At 37.1% G+C, this 25,794-nt stretch overlaps 1 protein-coding gene across 1 annotated transcript in view; it reads left to right on the forward strand.

Annotated features, from left to right (window-relative positions):
* Positions 1–25,794, forward strand: part of EPB41L2 (erythrocyte membrane protein band 4.1 like 2) — a 60,248-nt gene that overhangs the window by 32,894 nt on the left and 1,560 nt on the right. The window contains exons 10-21 of the mRNA XM_080616149.1: positions 4,853–5,025; positions 5,916–6,094; positions 7,675–8,316; positions 10,269–10,301; positions 13,383–13,529; positions 14,910–15,014; positions 17,869–18,015; positions 18,985–19,038; positions 19,251–19,805; positions 21,604–21,726; positions 22,243–22,341; positions 24,365–24,445. Of these exons, the coding sequence (XP_080472275.1) occupies positions 4,853–5,025; positions 5,916–6,094; positions 7,675–8,316; positions 10,269–10,301; positions 13,383–13,529; positions 14,910–15,014; positions 17,869–18,015; positions 18,985–19,038; positions 19,251–19,805; positions 21,604–21,726; positions 22,243–22,341; positions 24,365–24,445 (2,338 nt within the window). The remainder of the gene's footprint in view (positions 1–4,852; positions 5,026–5,915; positions 6,095–7,674; positions 8,317–10,268; positions 10,302–13,382; positions 13,530–14,909; positions 15,015–17,868; positions 18,016–18,984; positions 19,039–19,250; positions 19,806–21,603; positions 21,727–22,242; positions 22,342–24,364; positions 24,446–25,794) is intronic.

Below are 25,794 nucleotides of genomic sequence, written 5' to 3' on the forward strand. Positions count from 1 at the left end.
AATGCTTGCAGCTTCTTAATATTCTGAGCTGGTCATTAAAATTATGGTCTATTTGTAAATGAGCACTTTAGCAATAAGGCACAGAGTAGTTTCTCTTTTTACTTCCTCCATTGAAAAGGAATTTGAAAAATCCTAATTTCATTTTTATAATAGCACAAACTCCATGAGGGGGTGCACATGCCCCATGCAGCCTAGGAGTCACAGATTTAGGTTGACCCTCTTAAGCATTGAATGGGCACTGAATCTGAGTTTCTTGCTTCAAATGAGCACAGTAACTGGGGTATTTAAAAGGTAAGCTTTCCATTCAGTAGCCTGTGTTTTTTTTTTTTAAAAAGCAATTGTGTTTTAAGGTAGATACAATCCTGATGCTGAGTACTAGTCTAAGCTGAATGTACTTGCTAGACAGAGAACTTGGGCCATGAGACCTAAGCAGTTCATTACTGGAACTATCAGATGGTTTTCAGTATTCAGATTTTCATTAAATGTAGAGTATTCTTGAATGCAATGTTAGAACTTGTGCCAAGATTGGCAATCAGTCTCAAAATGCTTAAATTGGAAGTACGTTTTTTAAACCCTGATCAAAGACTTCTTTTTCTTTCATATTTGATAGAGTTCATTACTAAGTTTATTAAGATACGTTCTATTCTTTAAAATCTTTAAAGTGATGTGTGTTACCACAAATAGCATGCAGTTCTATCTGCAGTGGAAAGTTTATCAACACTCTTAAAATAATTCATGCCATGATTTGCTTTGCTGGGAATCTGTATTTCCTAATTATATAGGAATAAAATGGACCTGAATAGGAAAAAACAAATCCTGTGGAAGTCAAATATCCTAAACTGACAACTACCATTTGAAAATATAAGTTTTTAGGAGCATTATCACATATTTGATAATCTTGCTACAGAAATTCTGACATAATAAAAATAATTGGATTTTATTCCAATCAGAAGTGGCTTTTACTTACTAGAAATGATATTATAATGAAACTTAAGTAACAAATACTTGAATAATTCTGTAAAACCCATATACTTCAGTGGTGTCACACAGAGAAGATCCTCATAACCCGTCATCCTGATTTAAAAACAGTAAAATCCAGCTCTGTTTTTCTCCAAAGATAAAAAGCAGAATACAACTGCAGTCCAAGAGATGTAGCTCTTTCAGAGCATGTGTTTAGTGAGAGGTGTCCCTGCCCATGGCCAGGGGGGTTGGAACTAGATGATCTTAAGGTCCTTTCCAACCCTAACTATTCTATGATTCTATGATTCTATAATTCTATGTGTAAAGCTTGTGTATGATACCACAGTACATGGTATTGAATCTAGGTGTACATTTTTAGCTTCCAGATCTCTCAACATGCCCTGTGTAACACTGTGAGACTCTTTGCGTTGTCTTTTGCAATGTTTTAAGTTTTTCTCAAATAATTGCATTAAGATTTATCTTCTACTAATGGATGGGAAATTCAACCAGCATATGAAGTTATTAATAAAATTTTCTAATGAACTATACTGAAATGACAACCAGAAGGCATTGGATTCATTTGTGATACAACCTTATAGGATTCCAGTACCATTTTCAAAGAGCAACAATCTTCTTTAAGAAATACAGTTAGACTACGTGTCTACAATAATCTTTCGAGCTAAGTTTAGCCTGCAACTTCCAATTTAAGCAGTAGCTGCAGATACCTGCTTAGAATTCTGCTTTACCATGTTTTATTTGAAACTTTAGTGATTGTGTCTCCCCAGAATGTCTTAAAATGTTAAAGGATAGTCTTCAGTTATTTTATGTAATTAAGCTTGTAATACAAAAAAATCCATTCAAATGCCCTTAATAAGGAAGTAATAGGTTCTCTTGGTTTTTCCACATTAAAAGATTAGAAGTTTATCTCAGCAGGGTGAAAGGTAGAAACTGGCAGTTAATGCTGTAGCCTTGCCAAGACTAGAAGATAAAGAAGAGGAATAACCTTGCAAAAACCTTTTTAGCCTTCTTCCTCTTAATGCATAATGCACTCTCTCTTGAAAATCATGTGGAGAAATAAATTGTCGCAAAGATTGCATAAGGTTGTTTTATAGAAGCAATGAAAGTGAAGCTGCAGATGCTAGTGATTTTATTTCATTAGTGTCCTTCGTGCAGAAGGTTGGATTAGGTTGTCTTGAATTTTGTTTTATTTAAAAAAATCTATTGAAACATGTTAGGATTCAGGTGCTTGCGTATCTGAATCTTAGGCATGCAGGATTAAATCTTTCTGGCTAGCACTCTGACAAAACCATAAACATAGAATCAGAATGGTCATAGGTGACATCCTCTCCTAGAGAAGATGGTAACCTTCTACCTGGTGTTACTTGGTTTGTTTGCATGGCAAGGGAGTTATAGGGATGGGTGGTTTCCATGAGAAGCTGCTAGAAGCTTCTGTCCAATACAGCCACTGTCAACCAGCTCCAACCAGACCCACTGCTGGCCAAGGCTGAGCTATCAGCAACAATGGCAGTGTCTGTGGCATAACACATTTAAGAAAAAAGGGGGGAAAGAAACCCAAACCTGTGGAACCGCAGCTGAGGAGGAGAGTTGAGCATATGTGAGAGAAACACTTCCGCAGACCCCAAGGTCAGTGCAGGAGAGGAGGAGGTGCTCCAGGCACCAGAGCAGAGATTCCCCTGCAGCCTGTGGTGCAGACCATGGGGAGGCAGGTTGTGCCCCTGCAGCCCATGGAGGTTTTACAGTGGAGCACTTACCTGCCTGAAGCCCATGGAGGACCCTGTTTCACAGCAGGTGAATGTCTGAAGGAGGCTGTGGCCCTGTGGAAAGCCCGTGCTGGAGCAGGCTTCTGGCAGGAGCTGTGGCCCATGCAGAGAGGAACCCACGCTGGAGCAAGTTTGCTGGCAGGACTTGTGACCCGGTGGATGGGACCCACACTGGAGTAGTTCATAAACTGCAGCCTGTGGGAAGGACTTGCAGTGGAGCAGTTCATAGAGAACTGTCTCCTGTGCGAGGAACCCCATGCAGGGGAAGAGTGTGGGAAGTCCTCCCCTCGAGGGGGAAAGAGCGGCAGAAACAACCTGTGATGAACTGACCACAACCCCCATTTCCCATCCCCCTGTACTGCTGAGGGGGAAGGAGGTAGAGAATTTGGGAGTGCAATTAAGCCCAGGAAGAAGGGAATGGTGGGGAAAAGGTGGTTTAAGATTTGAGTTTTTCTCATTATCATAATCTGATTTGGTTTGTAATAAATAATTTTTTCCTGAGTCAGATCTGTTTTGCCCATGACAGCAACTGGTGAATGATCTCTCCCTGTCCTTATCTCAGCCCACAAGCTTTTCATTACATTTTTTTCTCCCTCCCATGTCCAGTTGAGGAAGGGCAGTGATAGAGCAGCTTTGTGGTGGTACCCTGGCATCCAGCCAAGGTCAGTCCACCACACTAGCTCACCATTCTGTTTGCTAAGTATCTGAAAATTCTTCAAAATTTCAGAAACTTGCTGGAGTATCTTTACAGTGACTATCAGTTTTCACAACCCACCACTGGATGCTGTCTTAACATATCTTGGATTGGATTCCACTGACACAAACATTCCCTGTGCAAATGCTTCAAAAGAGGAGAACAAAGTCAGCATACTTTTTAAGTCTCACTTGCCAATCTGTGCTATCCTAAATACTCAAGGCACAGTAGTTGCTGGTTCTGCTTGAAAGACACTGATGTTCTGTGAGCTTCTCATTCTTTGCAGCTCCTCAAATCAGAAAGCTTTATCTATTCTGATGGTTTTATACAGAGGGAGAATAGGCCATGGAGGCATCCATGCTGGGTGAGCATGTATTTGAGGCACTACACTGATCAGGAGGCAACATGAGAGGCCTTTCTAGAGGAACAGAGACTGGGAAGGGTTCCTGCAGTGATGACTGTCCATTCTGTCAGCAGGGAGAGCACTGGATCACAGTTCCATCAGTGTTGAAGCTGATGGCTCAGATTTCAGAAACAAAGTACAAGCAGTGAGGGTTAGATGAGTGAGAGCTTTAAGTCCTCATACTAAAGGGAATTCAGGAAAGTATGGAGAATCTTTTTCTTCAAATGCATGTGATGTTAAAATACTGATGGAAAAAACCAGAATTAATCATAGCAAATTTGCCACGTTGTTACTTTGACTTCTGACATTGACTCTAATGCTTAGGTGCAAACGCACAGAATCCAGCATTAATAGTACTTGTAACTGAATCTGTTTTTCACTCTTTCCACAATATGCCTTTTTCTCATCCTTATATCCAGCAAACATCAACTTACATAAACCTATAAATGACATTGTAAAGAAAACGGAATCTGAATCTAGCTTATTAAACTTCTTATTGCTGGGTTGCATCTCTCCAGCCGCCTCAGTCTTTTTTTTTCAATTGATACAGCCTTCTATGCAGCTTTGAGATGCTATTCCCTAACTTGAGGAATAGCAACTGCTGTATTGATATGTCAGAGTATAGAAGACACAGTGGAGGTGGAATGCATAGATTCTACTGTAAGTAACATTCTGAGGAGAGAGATTTGAGAAGTATTTTACTTACAGTGGCCTCAGCTTTCTACAAAAAATATAACTTAACCACATTAGCACCAAAAGGTACGGATCCCAGATGCTTAGTCCTACTGTGGAAAACGTGATGTTTATCAACATCACTTCAACTCAACTGCAATTAATAAATAACATGCGTTGGTTTATTAAATTCTGAGAGCTTATTGTAGAATCCTTTCTTGCCTTTCTTGGAGTGTGCATATCATGCATGATGAACTGAAGTTTAATAAGGAGCTTCGAAGTACCTTACTAAATACATAAAATAAGGTCTTTTTAACTGACTTCCTTCATATTCCTTTTTAGGCTTGTATCACCAGAGCAGCCTCCAAAAGCAAAGTTTCTAACCTTGGGTTCCAAGTTCCGCTACAGTGGCCGTACACAAGCACAGACACGACAGGCTAGCAACCTCATAGACAGACCAGCCCCATACTTTGAACGCACTTCAAGCAAGCGTGTTTCCAGAAGCCTTGATGGAGGTATGAAGTTTGTCTTATTTCTTCAGTGTAATGATTACATTATGTGTTCTGGTTGTGATCTAACCAGCACTCAAAATGTTAACATTATAGATGGCCAGAATGTCAACTGCCAGATATGTGAATTTCAGTTTCTGATGGGTGATCTGAGTAGCCACTTTGGTTATTTGTCAGTTTTAGATAACCTAAACAGTAAGTTTAGTCATTGCCGAAATTTTATGGCACTGCTGTGAATATATGGAGAATTCTATATCAGACATGTAGCATCTGTGTTCACTACTCATGTATATTACAGTATATCAAATCAAATAAGAGAGAAAAATAATTTAAGGCTTTTCACTCTCTTATGCTTTGACTCTATTCAAGTATACATATGCAGTATTTCCCAATTTTTTGCAAGCATGTCGGGAGGAAAAGTTGAGCTGTTGTTTCTGGAGTTTTGCTAAGAATAAAAATACTGTGACAGTTATATGCATAGATGTATGCTATTTCTGTATTGCATTAAACCAGTCCTCTCAAAATAGTGAATTTCCACAAAACTCTGTGGCCTATATCTCTCTTTTGTTATGGTGATTTACATTGTCACAAGAACAGTACTTTCAATTTGTGTTCCAAGACTGATTGAAAAGTTGACTATCAAGTACCTACTTGATACTGTGAGATTTTTCTCCCTTGCATGGTAAGTGCACATTATATTACAAGGGTGTGTTGCTGTTCATGATGAGAACCATAGAGTTCCTGCAAAGGCAAGAAGCTGGAAAAGTGTATTATTCAGTAAATAGCCTGTATTGCTCATTGCTAACATCACCATAAAATGGTTATTGTTAAGAAGTCTTAAAACCAAAATGTTCCATCTTACCTAAATTGCCCAAAATTATTTTGCTCTCTAATAGCTCCCATGGGTATCTCAGACCTAAGTCTGCTAAGAGACTTCCATGCTACTGGAGTGCAGACTGCTGGAGGTAAAGGAATTGACAGTGAAGCTGCTGGTCAGGCCAAGTTAAACGAAGGTGGCGGAGAAGATGGAAGCCCAGTCAAAACTCCGCAATTAGAACTGACTCAGGATGGAAAGGTATGGCTGACTTTCACACCAAACTTATTTGTTCATATGGTATGTGTCCATGGTCTGTCACTTCTGGGCATTGTACAGAACACCATATTAAAATATTAAAGGAAAATTGTCAAGTGCTTTCTATAGATTTAACTTAATGTAAATGTATGTAAGCAAAAGAGAATGCAGACTTCTGAATTGCATTGACTTAGTGTTTCTTTTATTGCTAGAAATTTAATTTGACTTCTCAGTAAGCTTGCATGAGTTCTTGAAAAAAATGTTTCAAAGGTGAGATAATGGTTTATTAATTTCCTTAGTTCATTTAGACTTAAAAGTTAGTATATCCACAGTTGTGTACATTCTACAAAGTTGGGTATATAACTGTATTTAATTACAGTAGGTAACTACTGTTTTAGTAGCCATTGCAGAATTATTTCATCCTTCAAAAACTTCTGTGTTGACTGAGGAGTGTATTCTGTGAAAAGCTGAGTACTTGGTCTGTGCCTGTTAAAAACAACTGTTTACTTGTCTTGTTTGTTAGAGCTACTGGGGGAATAGGTCAAAAAATTTAATTTGGATCTTGTATGATTTGATGTAAAAATTTCCTTCCCGAGTGTCAGCTAAAATCTGCTGCTCCTCTCTCCTGGAGAGCCTTTCTTTTTCAGCCAGTTCTCCAGAACTTTGTCATATTTTAGAGTAGTTTTGTTTTCACACTTTTTTGCAAGTGATTTTTTTTTTTTGCATTTGATTCCCAGGGGGAATGCTGAGTTTCTCTGCCGTTCAAGTTCCCACTGCATTCAAGTGTAGCAAGGGAACAAGTACCAACAGTTGCTTTTTTTTGTTTGTTTTGGTTTGGGTTTTGTTGTTGTTTTGGTTTTTTTTTTTTGTTTTTTGTGGTGTTTGAGTTTTTTTGTTTGCTTGCTGCTAAGTTGAAATAGTTTTGAATTAGCACAGAATTTCTTTATGGGAGAAAAACGGTAAAATAATTTGCTATGTTTTCACTGTGGGCTTGGTAAAATAATGGTACTCCCTTGTTTTCAAAGCGGCGGTATCTTTCAATATTTTAGCCGAAAGAAGAAGAGAAAAAAGCAGTATTTTGGGAAGTTGTTTCAGGAAGCTGTTCAGTAAGGTTTTGTTACATGTGCCAATTCTGTGAACAGCTTTCTTTTCCCTCTAGTGCAGATACTTCTTTAAGTTTCTGGCTCTCTTTAAGTCTTAAAGGAAATGGCTATAAACCCAAGAATCAAAGTGCTAGCTTGTCTTCTGTGTACTGCACTGTCCCCTGACCTTTCTGCCTTTGGATGTCTGTCTGCTTCCATCTGTTGTTAAGTGACTATTACAGTTCAAAAGTACACAATTCTCTATAGCCTGAGAACAAAACATTCATAATGGGTTCCTTTTATAATCCACGGAAGTAAACAAGTTGGCTGCTTGTAAAATACAAGGGGAGTTCTATTTTTTATTTGGCATTTCTATTGCATTAGTAGAGCTATCCCTGCTTCTAAGTGAAAATTTTCACTAACTGATAATTTCTTTTTTTCCCCTTTTCTTGTGCCTTCAAACTCATATTTTTTTGTGCTTTCATTTTCCACTGCGCACAGAATTCTTTTCTTCAGCTCACTCACATACACCCATCATCACTACCCATCCATTCTGTGTCATACAGAAACCTGTCACCTGTCCCTGAGATGGACATGCTTTCAGATATTTCCGAGGAAGATCCCTTTGGGGAGTCCCTCCTGACCATCCCAGACGCCTCAGAGTGCAGTTCCATGAAAGAAACACCAGATCATAATAAAAATAAAATAGCTTCACTGAGTAATACCTTTGAATCTATGGGACCTGTAGCTAGTCAAGGCTCCCCAGCTGTTGAGGGAAAAATCTATACAAAGGACTGCAAAAGCACTGACTTATGTGTCTCATTGAGCTTTATCAGATGCTTTTCTTTTAGTTTCCATTCGCTGCTTGATGAGAATGGTTATATTACTTTTCCTAGTCTTCCTGATGTTTGCGTCTCTTTCCTCCCACCCGGGCTTCAGCACTACATTCCTATTACCTCTCCTTCTTTCATCCCCTCTTTTCTCCTTATCTTCCTGCTGCTTCTGTCTGCTTTCCAGTCTATTTATTTTTCACTCACATTTTCCTTTCCTCTCGCTCTGTCCCTCTGCTACCTGGAGCCTAAGGCAACTTCCTTTAGTGGCTCTAATGACAATGACCTGAATGACAAAGCAGAGGAAGAGGAGGTGTGTAATTTTGTTGCTTAAATGTTGACACTTGCACATAGCTTTTATGCTTATTCTCCCAGAAGCTTGCTCAGTTTTGCACACTTCCTAGTATATGGATATGTCTATGTAGATGTCTGTATATACATATATATATATATAAATACACACACACATAAATACACACACACGTGTATATCTGTATCTTTCTAACGTTTCCCATTTGTGAAAAATTGCCATTATGGTATTTAATAAACAGATAGCTGGTGGGGGTTTTTCTTCCTGCCTGAAATCCTGCAGCATGCATAATTCTACAGATACTGAGCTGCAGGTACTAAAAGAGTTGCTTTGTAGTTCAAAATGTTTACAGGCACATAAATCTGAATACCGAAAGTGCTGTGCAATAATAGGTACATTATAACTTGATGCTATTTGCAAGTTGTGCTGCTTGCACTATCAGCTTGTGTTAAAACGCATGTCTTCTGCTTGCATTGACCAGAACGCACATCTCCAAAATTCTAGTTAGATCCAAAAAGTGAAATTCCTAAAAACTAAATTCAGAAAACTCTGAACACTTTAAATGCTTTTGTTAATCTAGATTTCAGATGTTTCTGGTCTATGAGGGTGTGTGTAAATTTGAGTCCGTCCAGGGCACTTTTTTTGTTTGTAAGTGCTTTGATTAATCTCTAGCAGCAGTTAAGGTGGAGACTGATGTCATTCATGAGCTGGGATTGCAGATTTTGTCAGACTTCAATCACTGGAATCTGAACATTCTTTGAAATACTCTGTTAAAATTGCTGTACAGAAGCCTCAGCCACACCACATCAGTTGCTCTGATCATCTGGAGGGGTTGAAAAAATGCCTCCTTTCTTTATGTCTACTGTGCATGTTACAGCAATACCACCAGAAAAAAAGTGTTTTATTTTGATCTTCAAAGGAAATATGAATCCAAATATTACAGAATCAAAAAGGGGAGGGTGTGTTCAATGTTACATTTAACAAAGTTTGTTAAACTTGATTAAATCAATACAATATACACATTAAAACTGTACTAAACATGACATGCCATTAAAACCACTGATCTAAGTTTAAAATAATGGAAAATTACTTTAAAGGCTTTGCATCATTTGTAACATAAGGTTGCAGAAAATAGAACCTCAGATAAGCAAGAAATAAATTAAAACGTGGTATGTCCCACATTATGTACAACAGTATATGCAGTAAATGAACCCCTCCTCAAATTTATGAAGTTGAACAATTTTGAATTCTAAATGCATCTTTTCCTAAGACTAGCAGTTGGTAGTGATACCTGTGGAAAAACTGTGACGCTGTTTGCTTTTTAAACAGGTGTGTTCCATAAGGCATTTCAGAATACTTGTAGGTAAGATATGAAGGTCAGCTATCATTTCCAATGAGTGCATTGCAGTTTGAGGAAGAATATATTCACTTAAAAATGGGGGGGGTGCACATAAGTATCCCAAGACTGCAACATCCTTAAAATAATTAAGACACTTTGTAAATACTTTTTTGTAAATAAATCTAGATATTTAGGTGTTTGACTTGAATCCTAGACTCTCTTACCAAACTCTTGCATTAGATTCCATTTTCACATCAACTTGTTGCGGAGTTGAAGGCGCTTCCCACAGAAATTACGCATATCATTATTTTTTTTCTTTACTCATTCTTAAATTTCCATCTGGGAAAACACTGCAAAGTACAGCAAGAAAGGGACACAGTGTGAAACTTCCATTTTTCATGCCACTTATGCCAAATATTGCTTCAGCCGTTCTACGACACGTAGGTGAAAGAAGACCAAAGCTGCTTAATAATTTCAACATCTGGGGCGGAAACAGTAAAGGTCTGTAAATACAGCACGCTTTGCAGCATTTACAAAGAGATGAAGCCTCTGTGTTAGTCTGGAAGCATGTGTTAACATTTCCTTTTCTTGATAATTTTGCCATGGGCTCACATAGGTGGAATATGAAGAGGAGGAAGGACAGCAGAATGTGCATGGTTGTGGTTTTTTACTGTTAAATCTGGCTGTAGCTGCCTGCCTTGACAGCACCCTGAGCTTTCTGTGGATCTAGTATGAATAGTGCCTTTTCACCTTGCTGGTTTTTTTTTTTTTTCCCCTTTATTTAAATGTGATTCTAAGGGTCTTCTTTATTTATTTGCTGGTACATTTTATGTTCTCTTTTTTTTTCTTTCTTTTTTTTTTTTTTTTTTTTTGTGGCTTAATTTCACAGAGCAGTTCCTTGAGAGTAGACGGGGAAAATATTTATGTCAGACATAGCAATTTAATGTTGGAGGTTTGTATATAATTTAAGCAACACTTTTCCTTCTCACGGGCTGCCAGGCTGCATGGGATGGAAGGTCACTTGCAGGCTGTACAGACACAGTGCATGAAGTGCATGGGGGAAAAACAGCTTGGAAATGTTGCATGTCACCATTCTAGTTTCTGAGTTTATATTCAAAACAAACCACCAAAAATATCCAAACAAACAAAAAAACCTTCAGCTTGAAAGTTCAGTATACATTTTCAGTATTTTTGCTAGATGTTTTCAAGGTGGCAACTGGGAATAATAGCCCTATTTAGATAAAGCAAACACTTGGGTCCAATTCATAGTCCTAAATGGGATTTTTATACATTACTTCTCAATGTGGGCATCTTCTGGTAAACAGGGTATCTAGTTTTTGCCAGTTTAATCAACCTTTATCACATACATTATGTGAATAAATGGAGTTAGTGAGGCACAAGCAGTGGTAGAAGTATGGAAAAACGAAGTGTGGTCCTGATGTTCACTGATTGCAGGAGTTTTGAGAAATGTATGTGAGCAGCTGATTTTTAAAGAGAATGTTTAGATATGCTTCTGAACTCTTTATTTTTTTTCACTTTTCAAATGGAAGTAATTTCTGCTTCCTAAAGGTTGGTTTTCATTGAAGATGAGCAACAACAAAAGAGCTTTGAACAGTATGTTAATGCATAGTGCTTTGTCACTGAATTTCCATATAGTTTGTTAATCTGGATTATTTTATCAACGACTGTAGTTATAATCATTATCATTTAACTTGTGGTTATTAACATCAGCTAGAAACTGAAGAAATTTTAGAAAATCCTTTGTCTTTAAATGTCATTCATTTATTTTATTCATCCAGATGGGGCTATAAGTAATTCCCTTTGTCACAAAAATTAGGTTTTTAAAAAAATCATTGAGTTTGTTCTGTAATAAGGAGATGTATGGATTGCAATAACCCAACTAATATGTTTTCTGGCTTTTTGCAGCTTTTGATCGCTATTGAAACTCTGCTTGTGTATAACTTACTAAAGCACTGAGTGTGTGTTGCATAATTGTGCTTTAATCAAGTCCAAGAAACGTGCCTTGTGTCAGGTTTTAAAATAATGACATGATTGTTACGAGCTTCAGTTTTGTAATAGAATGCCTTTGGCATAAGGCTTTACTTCACTCAGAAGTACATACTTTATGGGCACATATTTATTGTCTCGTTTGTTAGTCCTAGATTAAAAGTGAAGCATTGATCCTGTCACAGTATGAACCTACAGAGTTGCCAGAAGGGGAGAGGTTCTTAGTGTTCGAGGTGCATGTAAGAATATTTTTAGAATTAGGAAATAGATATGCACCCCCAAACTGTTATTTGAGCTGAACATGTAAGTGAAAAGAAATCAGAAACTAATGAATTTGTATTGGATTTGGATTTTTCATGACTTAAAGTGTCTTTGCATTCTGAGCACTGACTACAAAAATCCCAACCAAAACGTTGAAGTAAAATTTCAAACTATTCAGTTACAAAGTATGTAAAATCTTTGTGCAGAAACCAGCTGCTTTACCTAAATTATTGTATCTGATAACATTCTTTTGTTAAAATTTAATTAATAATTGTATCTGCATTGATATTATTCCATTTTAATCTTCAGTCTTTTAATTCTGGACTACAAATGGGTCTGAGGCTTAAACTTGGATTTCAGCACAGAATACAAAAAAAAATATTCTTGCGTTAGAGTGTGCATAACCAACACCGGCTTTTCGCAAGACCTGGCATGCTGGAAGGAGGACAGATTATAAAAGCAGAGTGAAATCTGCTGTTCCCACCAGGGCCTAGCATTGTATTTAAAGGATAATGAATTTCCAAGAAAGCTAAGCAGACAGATTTTTGCCTGCCTACCAGAACAGTTATGTTCCTGCATAGCTCCTGATCCTTGTGTCTGCTCCTGTATCTGGTACGAAGTGAAAGACTAGCTTGTAGTTATTTGATCCAAGGTGCTGCAGCTTGGCCTCAATCATCACAAAATATAATTCAATACTCATGCTGTGGTGTCCCCTTTGGCACTTTCCTATGTAGGTGCAATTTAGAGAGAACACCCCTTTGATATCAGCATGCACAAAACCTATCCCTACTTGAATGGTGTGTCTGCTGTCAGGTTCTTAAATTGGTAGATACAAGGCTTTAAGTCTTTAAATCTCATCCTTCCAGTAAGTTTAAGCCTACATGACAGATACAGTGAGTATTCCCTCTGAAGTTGAGCAAGTGTTAGTTGCTTACATGTTTGGCCCTGTAGCACTGTCTTCACAGTAGTATTTTTCATGGAGCTTGAAATATCAAGAAAGATGCATTTCTATAATGCTTCTTGGGTTAGACTGTTGTTTCTTACAGCTACCTTCAGTAATGTTTGTTGTGCAATATCCCAAAGTGTTTGCTTCTGGACTTACAAATTTTAGGTGAAAGCCAGTAACTACTGGAAATTATGATTGATTCAGAGGGTTGGTAGTTTCACATTTTGGATGAAAATAGCCCTCTGTTAAATAAGCATGCACAGCATTATTTTTCCTTTGCCCTAAAATATGGAAGAAAGAGTGTGCAAGTGACCCCCATAAATCTTGGCTCCCTCGTAGCCTTAAACTTTTTTATTTCAAGGCACTCCAAAGAAGTGAAGCTCTTCAGACACAAGGCACTTTCCTTGGTTTGGTTTCTTTTTTTCCTTTTTTTTTTTTTTTTTTTTTTTTTCCCCAGTTAAGTTTGCTTTTGTCGTTATGTTTTGTCCTACTTTGTTTTACGTTGTGGGTTGCTAGGACCTGGATAGGACCCAGGACGACTTACTGAAACACCAGGCTAGTATTAGTGAGCTCAAGCGCAATTTCATGGAATCCACACCTGAACCACGCCCAAATGAGTGGGAAAAGCGGCGTATCACACCTCTGTCTCTACAGACACAAGGGGTATGTCACTGCTGACACTTGTCCACATGCGTTTCATACAACCCTGTATGTAATACAGTAAATGCAGTTTGTCCTTTAGATTAACACTTTGTTTGGCTAATGTGATATTTGTATATACTAAGTATGCATTACCTTTTTAGCACTTACTTACCATTGGACCTGACTTTAAATAACATGTGGAATTTCATTGTTCTACAAGAGCAACTTAATTCGAATCATTAGAAAAAAAATGGAGGCAATGGCAGCATTTTTTTTTGTATTAAGGACAGCTGAAATTTTACTCTTACTTACACAGATTGATGGAGATAATATTTCGGTGACAGTAGAACTTTCCGTTTCCCACTCTTTGACTCTTCATACACAGCATGTGCATAAACAAACACACAGCCTGTGTGTTGTTTCAGAAGGACCTTATACGATCAGTTAATTTACACTGATGACTTCTTTGGGATGTATTTAATGTACTTGTTAAAATTTACTCAATCTCCAAAAGTCTGTAAAATGAATTTATCTACTTTTCCTCTATACCTCCTTCCTTCCTGAACCTCAAAACAGCAGTTTGAAAAACAGTTTTCTACAGCTATCACACTGAATGCTTGTGGCAAGAAAATCACCCAAATTTCTCTTGCTGTTGTGAAACTTCTACGTTTATGCAGCGTTATTTGTTGCTTCTTTCATAAAGTAAAAGAGCAAATCAGACTGCAAAACCAATCAGTTTATCTTCTGTTGTTACCCTTTATTTTCACCACTGTTCTTACCCTTCCCTCCTAAATGTAATGTTGTCCTATCCCATTAAATTCTTAAGTATTCACTTCAGTTCCTAGAGAGGTGAACTTTCACCTTGGTTAAGCTTGCTTGCTGTTACCAAATTATTTTTGTTAATAGCACATTATTTCAATAAGAGATTTAAGGAATCTGAACTGTGAATATGTGCCTACAGATAACAGTCAGTGAGTGTATGGATCACTTCTTTAATGAGTATTTTGCTAATTTATGGTTACTGCCAGGAAATTACCCCTCAAATTTCTGAATAGTTCCCAAATAGTTCTTCGTATAGTGGTATATACCTAGGTACAAAAGTTGGTCTAATTTTCAATTGTCTACGATACATTGATTCATTTAATGTCTATTTTAACAAAAAATATATTTATAGCCATTTATGTAAAAACGTAACTCAATTTTTATTATATGGTTGTATGTATTTTCTGTGTTGATTTTGTGTTGAAGTTGAGGCCCCTCCAAGTTACTTTATCTCAGTATTTTTGTTTATCTGGTATGTTCTGTCAGTTTCAGATGGTTTGGTTTTATGTTTATGTATACTATATGTCTGTCTCATTGCTTGTTGATTTACACTGGTTTTATGAAATGAAAACTAAATAGAAAAAAGGAGACCACATTTTCCAAGTGAAAACGCTGCCTGGGAAGGAGATGCAATGGAGTGCAATGCCATGGATTACTGGAGCAAAACCAGAGGAAACTGATAAGGTGGCTGCCCTGAAACCTACTGCCTTTTTGCTGTGTCTGCTCTGGGCTAGCTTGGGCACTTCTTTCTTTTTCTTTTCCCCCTGATGGAGCCAACTTTTTTTTAAGCTAGTACTGAAAGCGAAGGTTGAGTTGTAAACCAGGATCTCTGTGTATGCACACATACATGAAAGCCAGCAACATTTTGCTTAAACACCATGAAGTTCTGAATGGATACTATTGAAAAGAAAACCAATTTTTCACTGGAAAATTACTGTATTTTATGAGGCTAGGATGACAGCAAAACAAATATTTCCATTCTATATGGCAGTAATTGCAGTTATTTGGCAACTTCACACAAGAGCTTTTGTTTTACTTGTACACTATGTAATCATTATTCAAACGAATAATGCTGTAGAAGCAGCTTAATTTCAAAGGCAACCTGGTTGTGAGTATCTCCACACTTCTGTACCTCTCTTTTCATCCAGGAAAAGAGGGAGGTTTCTTCCTCATAAGCTGTTTTATCATCTATATGGTGAAAAACACTAGATAACCAGTGGGGGGCAACTACCAGTGTATAGTGATGATGAGTGGCAATTGTGATGTTGCTTTTTTAATCACCTTTGAACTATTTTCTATCACGTAGGAACTGGGACAGAAGTATATTAATGTGAAACTGTTCCAGTAACATATATAGATACGAGGTTTGTGAAACAGAGTATTTCCAGCTTGAAATATTTGTGGTGGATGTAGAGAAGTTTGTGTTCAAGTGCTTTGTTATCCCTGGTTTATAAACTTGCTGGCATTAGTAGACAAAAATACATTGCTCAGTCCTATTGCTGGACTGTGTTTCCTGTCTTTTAGGATAGCTAGACAATATACCAGAATAAAGCAGGGATACCACTGCTAATATTCTTTTTCTTTTTCCTTCTTTTACTCCAGTGAAAATACTTGCAAATAAGTGTATTTTTGCATATGAGAAATGTTATTTTGGGTACATCTTAGTGCCACTATACTTCTGTATTGCTGTACTCCCACAAGTGCACAGCATCTGTGACTTAATTATAAGAGAACTTGTGACATGTTGATATGTATGTCACAAATGTATGAAATGTTATGTTATGGGTGCCCACAATATTTTACGTTCTTGTAATCCATCCTCTCCTTCCCACTGCTTGTAAAACAGTATTTCATGTAAGTGTTTATGACTATGTACCAGAAGGAATTTGCCAGGAATTTAAACATCTTCACAGAGTGATACAGTATTGCAACTACAGTAATTTGATGAAAAGTGCCAATTCTATCTATACATTTTAATAATTTTTAGTATATGCCTCCTCAGGGAATGGGGGTTATGTTATCAAACAAATCGCATGATTGGGGTTTTCTTTTTAAAAGATTATAAGACCTAAAAATTTGAATGTGGTAAAATGCAAAAAGATGGGTGGTATGTGCTTCTCTTAATTATATATGTATTTGTATGTGTGGGAGAGAAAGAAATGCACGCTGTCTGACCACATACCACTTTGATAATTTCCCCCCACACCACCCCTTTTTTTTCACTGTTTTGAGTGGTTAGAAAACATGAGGTACTAGAGTAGAGTAGGAGTATCATGAACATTTTTGTCTTTTGGTGTAATCTCTTAATAAATGAACATTGGACACGTTAAACTAGGCAAAGAAAGTGGGGGTGAGGAACACATTGCCCTGATGGATCTTGAATGTGGCAGGAGAACAGAATTTAGTAAATTGCATTCAAGTTACCTCTTCTTAGCTACCTTTGAAATACACTTTAAGCTTTATTGTAGGGAAAAAAAATATAGGGGTTCTTTTTCTTTTCCTTCTCTGTTCTTCTGCATGCCATATGTGTTATAGGATACGCACAGTAGCATGTTGTAACTTATGTCAGTTCAGATTCTACATTGCTACTCACTGTGAGTCCACATGGACCACAGTTGTCTGCATGGCACCTTGGCTTTTCTCTGGCATGTGCTTCTGCTGTGATTCTCTGTAGTACCATTTTCTAAGACAAAAATCTTATCTTCTTGAATGTTGTCAAGATGTACATTATAACCATGTTGGCTATTTTTTACATTACTGGCTTTTAATTTTAACTGGTTTTACCTCTAACTTAATAGAAGACCTTGTGGAGGGGAAACTGGAACAAAGAATTTTAGCCTTTTCAGAGGCTTTTACTCACATGAATTTTAAAAGTTTGCTTTGTTATATGGATTAGTAATACTACAGAAAATAGACGGTGAACATAATTTATGCTTTAGAGCAACATACCCTTTTCATGTGTTTGAGTAAACACTCTTTCCCAGTAGAATGGGGAAGGCTTTTTGAAAACAGATTTTTAACAGAAATAAATTTGCTTATGTGACGTAAGCATTTGAAAAACAAACAAAAAAACCCCAAACCCATATATATAACATATAAAGAAAACCTCGTTTCAGTGTTGTGGGTGTGTATTATTCAGAGTATATGTAGCTGAATACCCTAAAGCTCTGAGCCACAAGGTTGTTAAAAATGGATTTTTAAAAAAGCAAAATGCCACTGGTAAATATGGAATTACTGGCTAAGTGTTCTGTTTGATAAGCCCATGGAAGTGTTAATATTTTTAATGTTTATGGTGTGAGTTGCATGGTGGAGAGATGCAGTATTAGAGTACGACTGTGTGCTGTGGTGATAACCGTTCTTGTCCTGTCTGTTCTTCTACTGCCTGGGACTCTCTGCCCTGTAGTGCGCCTTCAGTGTTCTCCCAGCCGAATCCTTTGCTCTGTTACGTTTCTCTCTTGCCAAACCTTTCCTTTGTAGGTCGCTGCCGCTCCGTCTGTCACTGTTTAATTCTTTCCTTTCCCTTCTCTGACTCGTCTAGAGCCTAGAAGAGGAGATTACGTCCATTTTGTTTAGTAAGGAGGGCTTTTGCTCTGGCGCCAGAGGGCCCTTCGCCGCCGCCAGCGTTGGGCCAGCAGAGGGCGCTGCGGGGGAAGAGACTGCCGCCTCGGCCGCGCCGCCGCCCCAGGTGCTTCCCCCCGTCCTCCTCTCAGACCCAAAGCATTAAAATGCCGGAAAAGGGGCCCGCAGCTCACTTGACTATCAAGACTCTGGGTTGGTGTTAGAGGGGAGAGAGATCCGGCTAGAGAGCTTAATTCTGTATCTGCAGCACTCAGGAAGTACCACTTGGTGCTTGGTTAAGTGTCACCAGGAGTGCTGCCTTAACACTTGTTAGGTGCTTTACTAGGATTAAGTCACAGATGGTGTTGATTTTTCATTTGAACTCAAATTTTGCTGCAGACTGTTCACTAAACATACATTGCATCAAAAATACTACCTAATGCATAATTTATCGTGGGCTTTCTGGAGTAACTATCACATAGCATTCTGTTACAGAGCAAATACTAATATAACTGCGTTAATCTCATCACTTTGGCTTCAAACTGAATCCTAATGAGATCAGCTCAGTAATCAGCTTCTGCTATTCTGATAACATACAAGCCTAAATAGTTTCCTCCTTGCTATCTATTAGCTTTCATAAAGTAACAGACCAAAGATGAACAACTAATAAAATCTTAAATAAAGTATTCTTGTATTTTGTGTGATGATAAATGGATAGTAGAACACTAAATATGCTTGGGTTGATGGTTTGTTTTGTTTTTTTTTTTACTTATTATTTATTCTTAATTCTTGATTTTACTGAGAGAAATAGCTGCCTCAGTAGGATCACTGGCCAATGCATTCATGCTTTTATTTTCAGTCTTTCATAATTAAATTCTTATGCCAGTTAGTAATATCTGTAATTATTACTTTTGAGTGGAATATTTCAATGAAGTAGAAGGAAATGAGCATAGTTCTATGTGAACCTTGCAGTGAATACACAGTATCTGTCTAGTATCACATATATACATTCTTGAAAGCTTGCTTGGAGGCTATTGCACTGTTGAAAAGGGTTATGCATTGATTTTTATCCTCTGATTGCTTTTTTGTTTCACAGAGGCATGCTTCCAGAGCAGAAGGGCCGTGTACTGGAGGCAGCGATGCTGATAAGGTTCTACTGATTTTTTTTTCCATGGTTAAATTTGGCTCTAATTCTTCCGATCCATCTTCATTCTTTCTTTCCTTCCTTTTTCAGTTAACCATCACAACCATCTTTTGTCTCCTACATGACACGAAACAGCCATGAGCTAATTTTTTTTTCCACCATTTTAATTTATTCATATACCCTACTTTTGTTTTTCCTCATCCATGTTTTTTGTGCAGAGTTCACATGAGACTCTTGACATAGTGGAGGAGAAGAAGCAGGCAGAGGTTGGGATACAAGAAGTAATACTCGTAGATGAAACCAACAAAGGGAAAATGCAAGTTGCCACTGATGCTGGGGAAACATGTAAGGTGGAGCATCTGTCAAAAAAGGACTCTTCCTCATTGCCATCAGATAGTAGCAGCAGCAGCAGTAGTAGTGAGAGTGAGGATGAAGAGGTGGGAGAATACCAGCCACATCACAGGGCACTTGAGGAAGTCATCAGGGAAGAACAGGAAGAAGAGGAAGACATGAAGAGGAAAGAACATGAAGAAAAAATACAGCACGTGGAAGCCACACCAGAAAGCAGTAAACTACATTTACCAGTTGAGCATACACAAGTTACAGCTGAAGATTTGGTCCAGGAAAATGCAGTTGCCATAGCTACAGAGGAGAAGATTTTGTCAGAGGAAATTAAGCAAGATTTAGGTGAAGAGGAAGAGCAGCTCAAACTCAATGGAGATATGTCTCATGTTGACATTGATGTTGCACCACAAATAATTTGTTGCTCTGAGGTAAATGGTAGAACAGTTTGACAACTAGATTAAGCAGAGGTATTTCTTGGGGTGAAAATATACCTGCCTTTCTTCTTCTCCTATTCTTCCAGCTCTTCAGGCATCCAACAAGATTCAGATCATTTGGAAGGGGAAACCATTGATGAGCAGTGAAATTCTGTCTCCTTCAGTTATGGTTTCTGACTTTTTGCTAGAACTGAGTGAGAACCACCAGTAAGGCAAACCTTCCGAAGACTGATATCTCCTTTTTATGCCTCCCTCCCCCTTATTTTATATGCACAAACATACTGTATTACTTACATGTTTCCAATGTTTTAAGTCTCGTCTTGTCTATTTGTCAATTGTTTTTGACACGTCTGTGACATATAATTGTGATTGGAAAGCAATTGAAATTAGAAAACACCTGACAAAAATTTTTGTTCCTTTTTCCCCCTCATTACTCACTGCTCTTCTTGCCACCCCCCTCCTCCCCTTTTTTTTTTTTTTTCCCTTTTAAAAAATGCCACAGATTTATAGGCTAGAGTAAGTACAGTTAGAAACCGCATAGGTGAGAGCACCACATTGTAAAGCGGTGAGGCATATATCACAATCTTATGATGAAGTCTTCTGGTGCAGTAGATACTTAGGGAAGCATGCATGGGTTCCAATCTCAAAATCAGTTGTTTTAAGCTAAACAAGGTTGAAGGGTTTGTTACTGAGAAAACTGTATAAAGAAGCAGAAGGGGAAAAAAATGAAGCACGGGGATGCATTTCTTTCTAAAGTTGGCATGATGTTGTGCTGAGTTCTTCAACAACTGGGTGGGGTTTTTCCTGGTTATCAACTTGCTTGTTGTTGTAATGGTGGCAATTATTTTTTTCTTTACACTTAATTTCCAAACTACTTACCTTATTTCTTTTGTAGTCTTTAGCACACACACAGGTGTTCTGATTAATGATGAGAAAGAATTGGTTTATAAGATCTTGTGAAGTTGCAGGCGTCCGTGCTTTCTAAAACTGTAGCTAGTTTGAAGAAAAAAGGGAAAGGGCTGCTGTGTGTGCATATGTGTGTGAGAGAACAAAAGGAGTACTTTTTTTCCCCTGGGATTTCTGCCCCGTGCATCCAAAATCAATCAAGTTCTTAAATATATTGAAAATCTGCTCCAATAAGTCACAAGTTCACTGACTTGTAGGCCTCAGGTTAATGCTTTCTTTGTGATACTGCAGAGAACACCACTGGTTAAAATGGCTTTTTAGGATTGTTGTAAATAGAAGCATTAGATTTCCAGAATTATTACGTTGAATATAGACTGCTTAAAATCCAATTGTCAGAAGTAGTACATGTTTAAAAGTTAAACTTGGAATTCCTAGTCCTTATCTACGGTGAAGGAATAATGATAGGTATGTTTTCAAACGAAGTCTAGTATGAAGCTTATCCATCTGAGCTAGCTATCAGCTTCTTTATGCAAACTAAAATTTTTAATTTTTTTTTGCTAGTGATGCACTTTTAAACATTTTTCTATACCTGTGTTGCAGCTTGGTTGTAGCAGTTGCCTTCTGTGATATGTACTGTAGGCTAAAACAGAACATTGCCAAGGTTACTAGGACATTAGAATTTACTACCGTGATGTGTAGAAGTAACAGGGCTGGTTTATTAGTCTTCATTTCACTTTGCTTACTTATTGCATGCTTTTTCATTCTGAAGACAGTCAAATATTTATCTTACTGTTATGATTTCTTTGAATTTTGGTTGTGTTTTCTTGGTCCACTTTACAAACCTTCTTCTGTCTTTTAAGTTGATTGGTTATTTCTTGCACCACAGCCTCCAGTAGTGAAAACAGAGATGGTAACCATTTCAGATGCTACACAGAGAACTGAAATCTCCACTAAAGAAGTTCCAATTGTTCAGACAGAAACTAAAACTATCACATATGAATCTCCACAGGTATGGTGGCTGGGTTATTATATTGCTTGCAGGCTAGTTTTTATTCCAGTTACTTATAGATCAGAATAGATAATGTCCAAAAAAAGCTTTTCAAAAGCCTGTACTTTTTTTCTAGCAGCTAAAATTGTACTTTGGCTATGATTTAGGTAAGTGGACTGTTTGTAGACGCAGTATTACTTCTGAAGTTCTAAGTGGTTGTTTTGTTGGGTTTGGGGATTTTTTTAATATGAGAATTTTATTGCTGTCTGTAAATGTGTAGTTTATGGAAACTTTGTTAAAATGCCTTCTTGTTCCTGAAAGGAACCTGTAACTTTGCTCCTAAATTTTCTGCAAGAATGAACGGTAACAACAGCATTATATGACTTGGTAAATTTGGATGGCTTCTATTTAGATTTCAGTTCTGACTGAACTGAAGAATGTGTTTCATAAGTAAACCAGTTTTTTCTTTTTGTGAAAACAAAATTACCTTTTTTTCTTTCCTTTTTTTTTTTTTTTCTTTTTCTTTCCTCCTTACAGTTTGATGGCAGTGCTGGTGGCAATGCTGGTGTGCTGCTGAGTGCACAGACAATTACATCAGAGTCAATTTCTACTACAACAACCACACACATCACAAAGGTAAAATATAATAATATCTCTCTGAACTAAAAAAAAAAACCAAACAACCAAACCCTCAAAATAAAGCCTTACATGAAGTAAGCCAAAACAAGCACACTCTGCTAATTTATTAAAGAAAGTTGAATTGAAATGGATTGGAGTCATTCCAGGCATATGTTGAGTTAATCTTCCTGTACAAAGATTATTAACAGAAGAGCCCTAATACACAAGCAGGAGTATCTGGGAACAGGGCAGGGAAAGGGAAAAAGATGTGATTAGGTTTTTTAGTATTTAATATAGGTCTTATTTCTGTGTTTGACAGATGAGTACGCACCTAAATTTTTGTGGTTCCAGTCCTGTCATCAGTCACTGATATCTTACAGAATGTTTGTTAATGTAACTGATTTGCCTGAGGTCCACAGGAGTTCTGCTAATGCAGAATGCTAATGGCATCAGTTATTAGAATGAACTGAAACTGTTTTCTCAGCCTTTGTGTTGATCCTTGTCCTGCTAGGTTTAGAGCATATTTAAAAACAGATCATACCACTAGGTTAAGTTGCAAGCATATTTTGGTGCTGAATTATATACTCTGCATTCCATGCTTGAAAAGGGAAGAAAAGCTCAATCTTAATAGAACATCACATCTGTTCCAGTCTTGTGTAGCGTTTATGCCAGAGTATGTTAGAGCTAACAAACTGTGATGGTGATGATGATGATGACGGTTATTGTAATTACTTATGTAAATATTTATCAGATTTTAGATGTGCCCCAACAACAGCACAATTTTGAACTCTTGTCTTTGAATTCTTAACATAGTTTTCCAAGAAAATTACAAAAAGCATTGTTAGGGTAAAGCAAAAGGGAAGAGAGAAATGTAAGGTGGGCTTCCCCCCCGCCCCAAGACAAGAATTTTCACATTGTCAGACAGTGAAACAGTGATTCACTGCTTACTCAATATATATTCAATTTTAAATATTTTTAAGATTGAAAATTGTATTCACAGAATGACAGTGGAAAGGTGATGTTGGAAAGGTGTCACATAAAATCACATGAAATAAAGTAAGCTCAAAGCGTCTGGGATTTTATACAGACAAGTCAACAGGTCCTTTTCAGTCTCTTGCTTCCCTTTTGGGGGAAGTGTACCTTTACTGGTCAAGCTTGGATGTCAAATAATGCTGCTTTTTGGAAGGAACTATTAAAAAAAAATAGTTCTCGTTTAGTTTTATACTAAAAAATGACTGGGATTGCCATAATGCAGCAGATCCTTATCTTTTCTTACTGACTGCTTATCACCAATTCAACAGACTGAATTTTCTAATCTGACTTTGTATTTTATATCCAAACGGTTCATTATTGAACCTGCCAAAATAGTTTTAGTACTCTAATGATGTTCTTAACAAAGTCATCTTAGACCTTTTCTAATATGGTCAGTGTATCTTAAGTACTAGTTTGTTCTTCTCTGTAATACAAGTTTATTAAAAGAAAAAAAACCAGCATATAATGCTATTTCTGTGAGAATTTTTCTGTAAGCTAAAATTTGATCCTTAGTGTAAGAAACAAAGCACAAAATTGTTTCCATCATTGTGAAATATGTTGAAAATGTCTCACTAAGGTCAATGAGTGGCAGACCTGAAAACCAGATCATCATTTTATTTAATGGCATAGGTTTCTTCAGAGACTGAGAAGTGGCCCATTGTTGAAACCAAATGAAAGACTAGCGGAATTTCCTGGTTGCTAGATTTATATGGTGGAAGAAGCTGGAATTCCAGATTGTCTGCATATCTAGATCTGTTCAAACTTGGGCTTCAGTAACAGAAGGAATTCTCTATTGCTTTTTCATTAACAAGTTTAGCAGTAGCTGGAATGTGATTTACTGTGTAACTGAAAAAAGAAAGGATTTTTTTAGCACCGATAATACTACTAATTGTAACTCAGTCACAGAAATATATTTGCTTCAGTGCAGTAGAAATGAGTGCTTTGTGGCAATATGGAATAATTACAGGGATGTTTTCTTCCCTTTTTTTTTTTTGTGTGCCTTCTGTAGATGGTAAAAGGTGGGGTATCAGAAACAAGAATTGAAAAGCGCATTGTCATTACTGGAGATGCAGATATTGACCATGATGAGGTAAGCATGTAGGCTGTTATCATTTACAGTGTGCTTTGTGTAGTCCAGTGAGATCTACACAGTATTTCAGAACCTGAAAATTGGGTGAGGTACAGAAGTTGAATAAGAGGGCATATAAAGACCTTGAGGCTGTTAATTGTGGCAAAGTTGTTGAAACAATCATGTTTTGTGAATAAAGAGCCTTTAGAACATAACTGTAAGAAGAACAGCATTTGTAATCTTGCATCATAGATCATGTGAATAGATTTTTTACTATTTTAAAAGGGATTTTTTTTTTGGAAGAGACCAGCCTTGTTTAGTACTGCTTTTGCCATTTGGGAGGAAAAGCATTACTAAAATAATCTTATTTTGATACATTAATCTGAATAGATGGGAATCTCTACAATATTGTATAAGCAACATCTGAATGCAGAACTTATTTTGACTGAAAGCTTTGAAATACATAAAACCATAAACTGTTTGAATTTCAAAGATAAGGTTTGACTTGTATTTATAAAATTATGTATGACAAAAGTAATTGTTGATCTGCTGGAGTCTTATGTAAGTACCTTTTACCTTTATCAGTACTAAAGCAGTATTTTACTAAGTCTTAGAAACTAAGGTTAAAATCAATTCTACCTGCCCAAATAAGAAGGCTGAATTTAAGCAGTACACAAGACATTAATTGAGAAAGTGAAGCTACATGTTCTTCGTAGTGATGACTACACAGTCTTCATTGTTTTTTATCAAAGAAACTATAGTAACAAAGTTGATCACAGTCACTGGATTAATACAAATGGAAAAGCCTACCTTCTACATAAAGTTGCAGTGAATTCAATTCTAACTTCATGAAAGCTACACAAATCAACATAATAGGATTTAATTTAACTTCTTGATTGTAATATACTGAGAGCTCTCGGGGAATTTAATTTCACATTTTGATTTGCCTCCAGAAAGTGGCTCTTGACAAGCTGAATCTCTTCTTGAAGCTCATAATTAAATGACAGGGCTGTTCAGCATCAGGCATGGCTCTTGTTTGCCTTACACATGCTCAGTGCACTTCAAACATCTGGAAAGGTCACACAATATCTTTAATATACCAGACAGTTCTCTAAGCCCCTCTTTGTTGTGAGATAAGTGGGTAATGAAGTACAATCACTGAAGTTGAAAGCAGCTGTGAGCAGCTTTTAACAGATTTAAGAAATATCTATCACTTTTTCTTCAGTGGATATGCACAAGTGGATATTCTTTAAATGCACAAGTTACATGCTGGATGTTTATTCTTTTGTCTTTTAGTTCTCTACATCATTAAAGCAATTTTCAATAGAAAAATAATATTTTAATTTGAATTTTCTGAATATGAATGCTTG

This window comes from Psittacula echo (assembly GCF_963264785.1).
Source record: "Psittacula echo genome assembly, chromosome: 4".
In the NCBI taxonomy this organism is placed as follows: Eukaryota; Metazoa; Chordata; class Aves; order Psittaciformes; family Psittacidae; genus Psittacula; species Psittacula echo.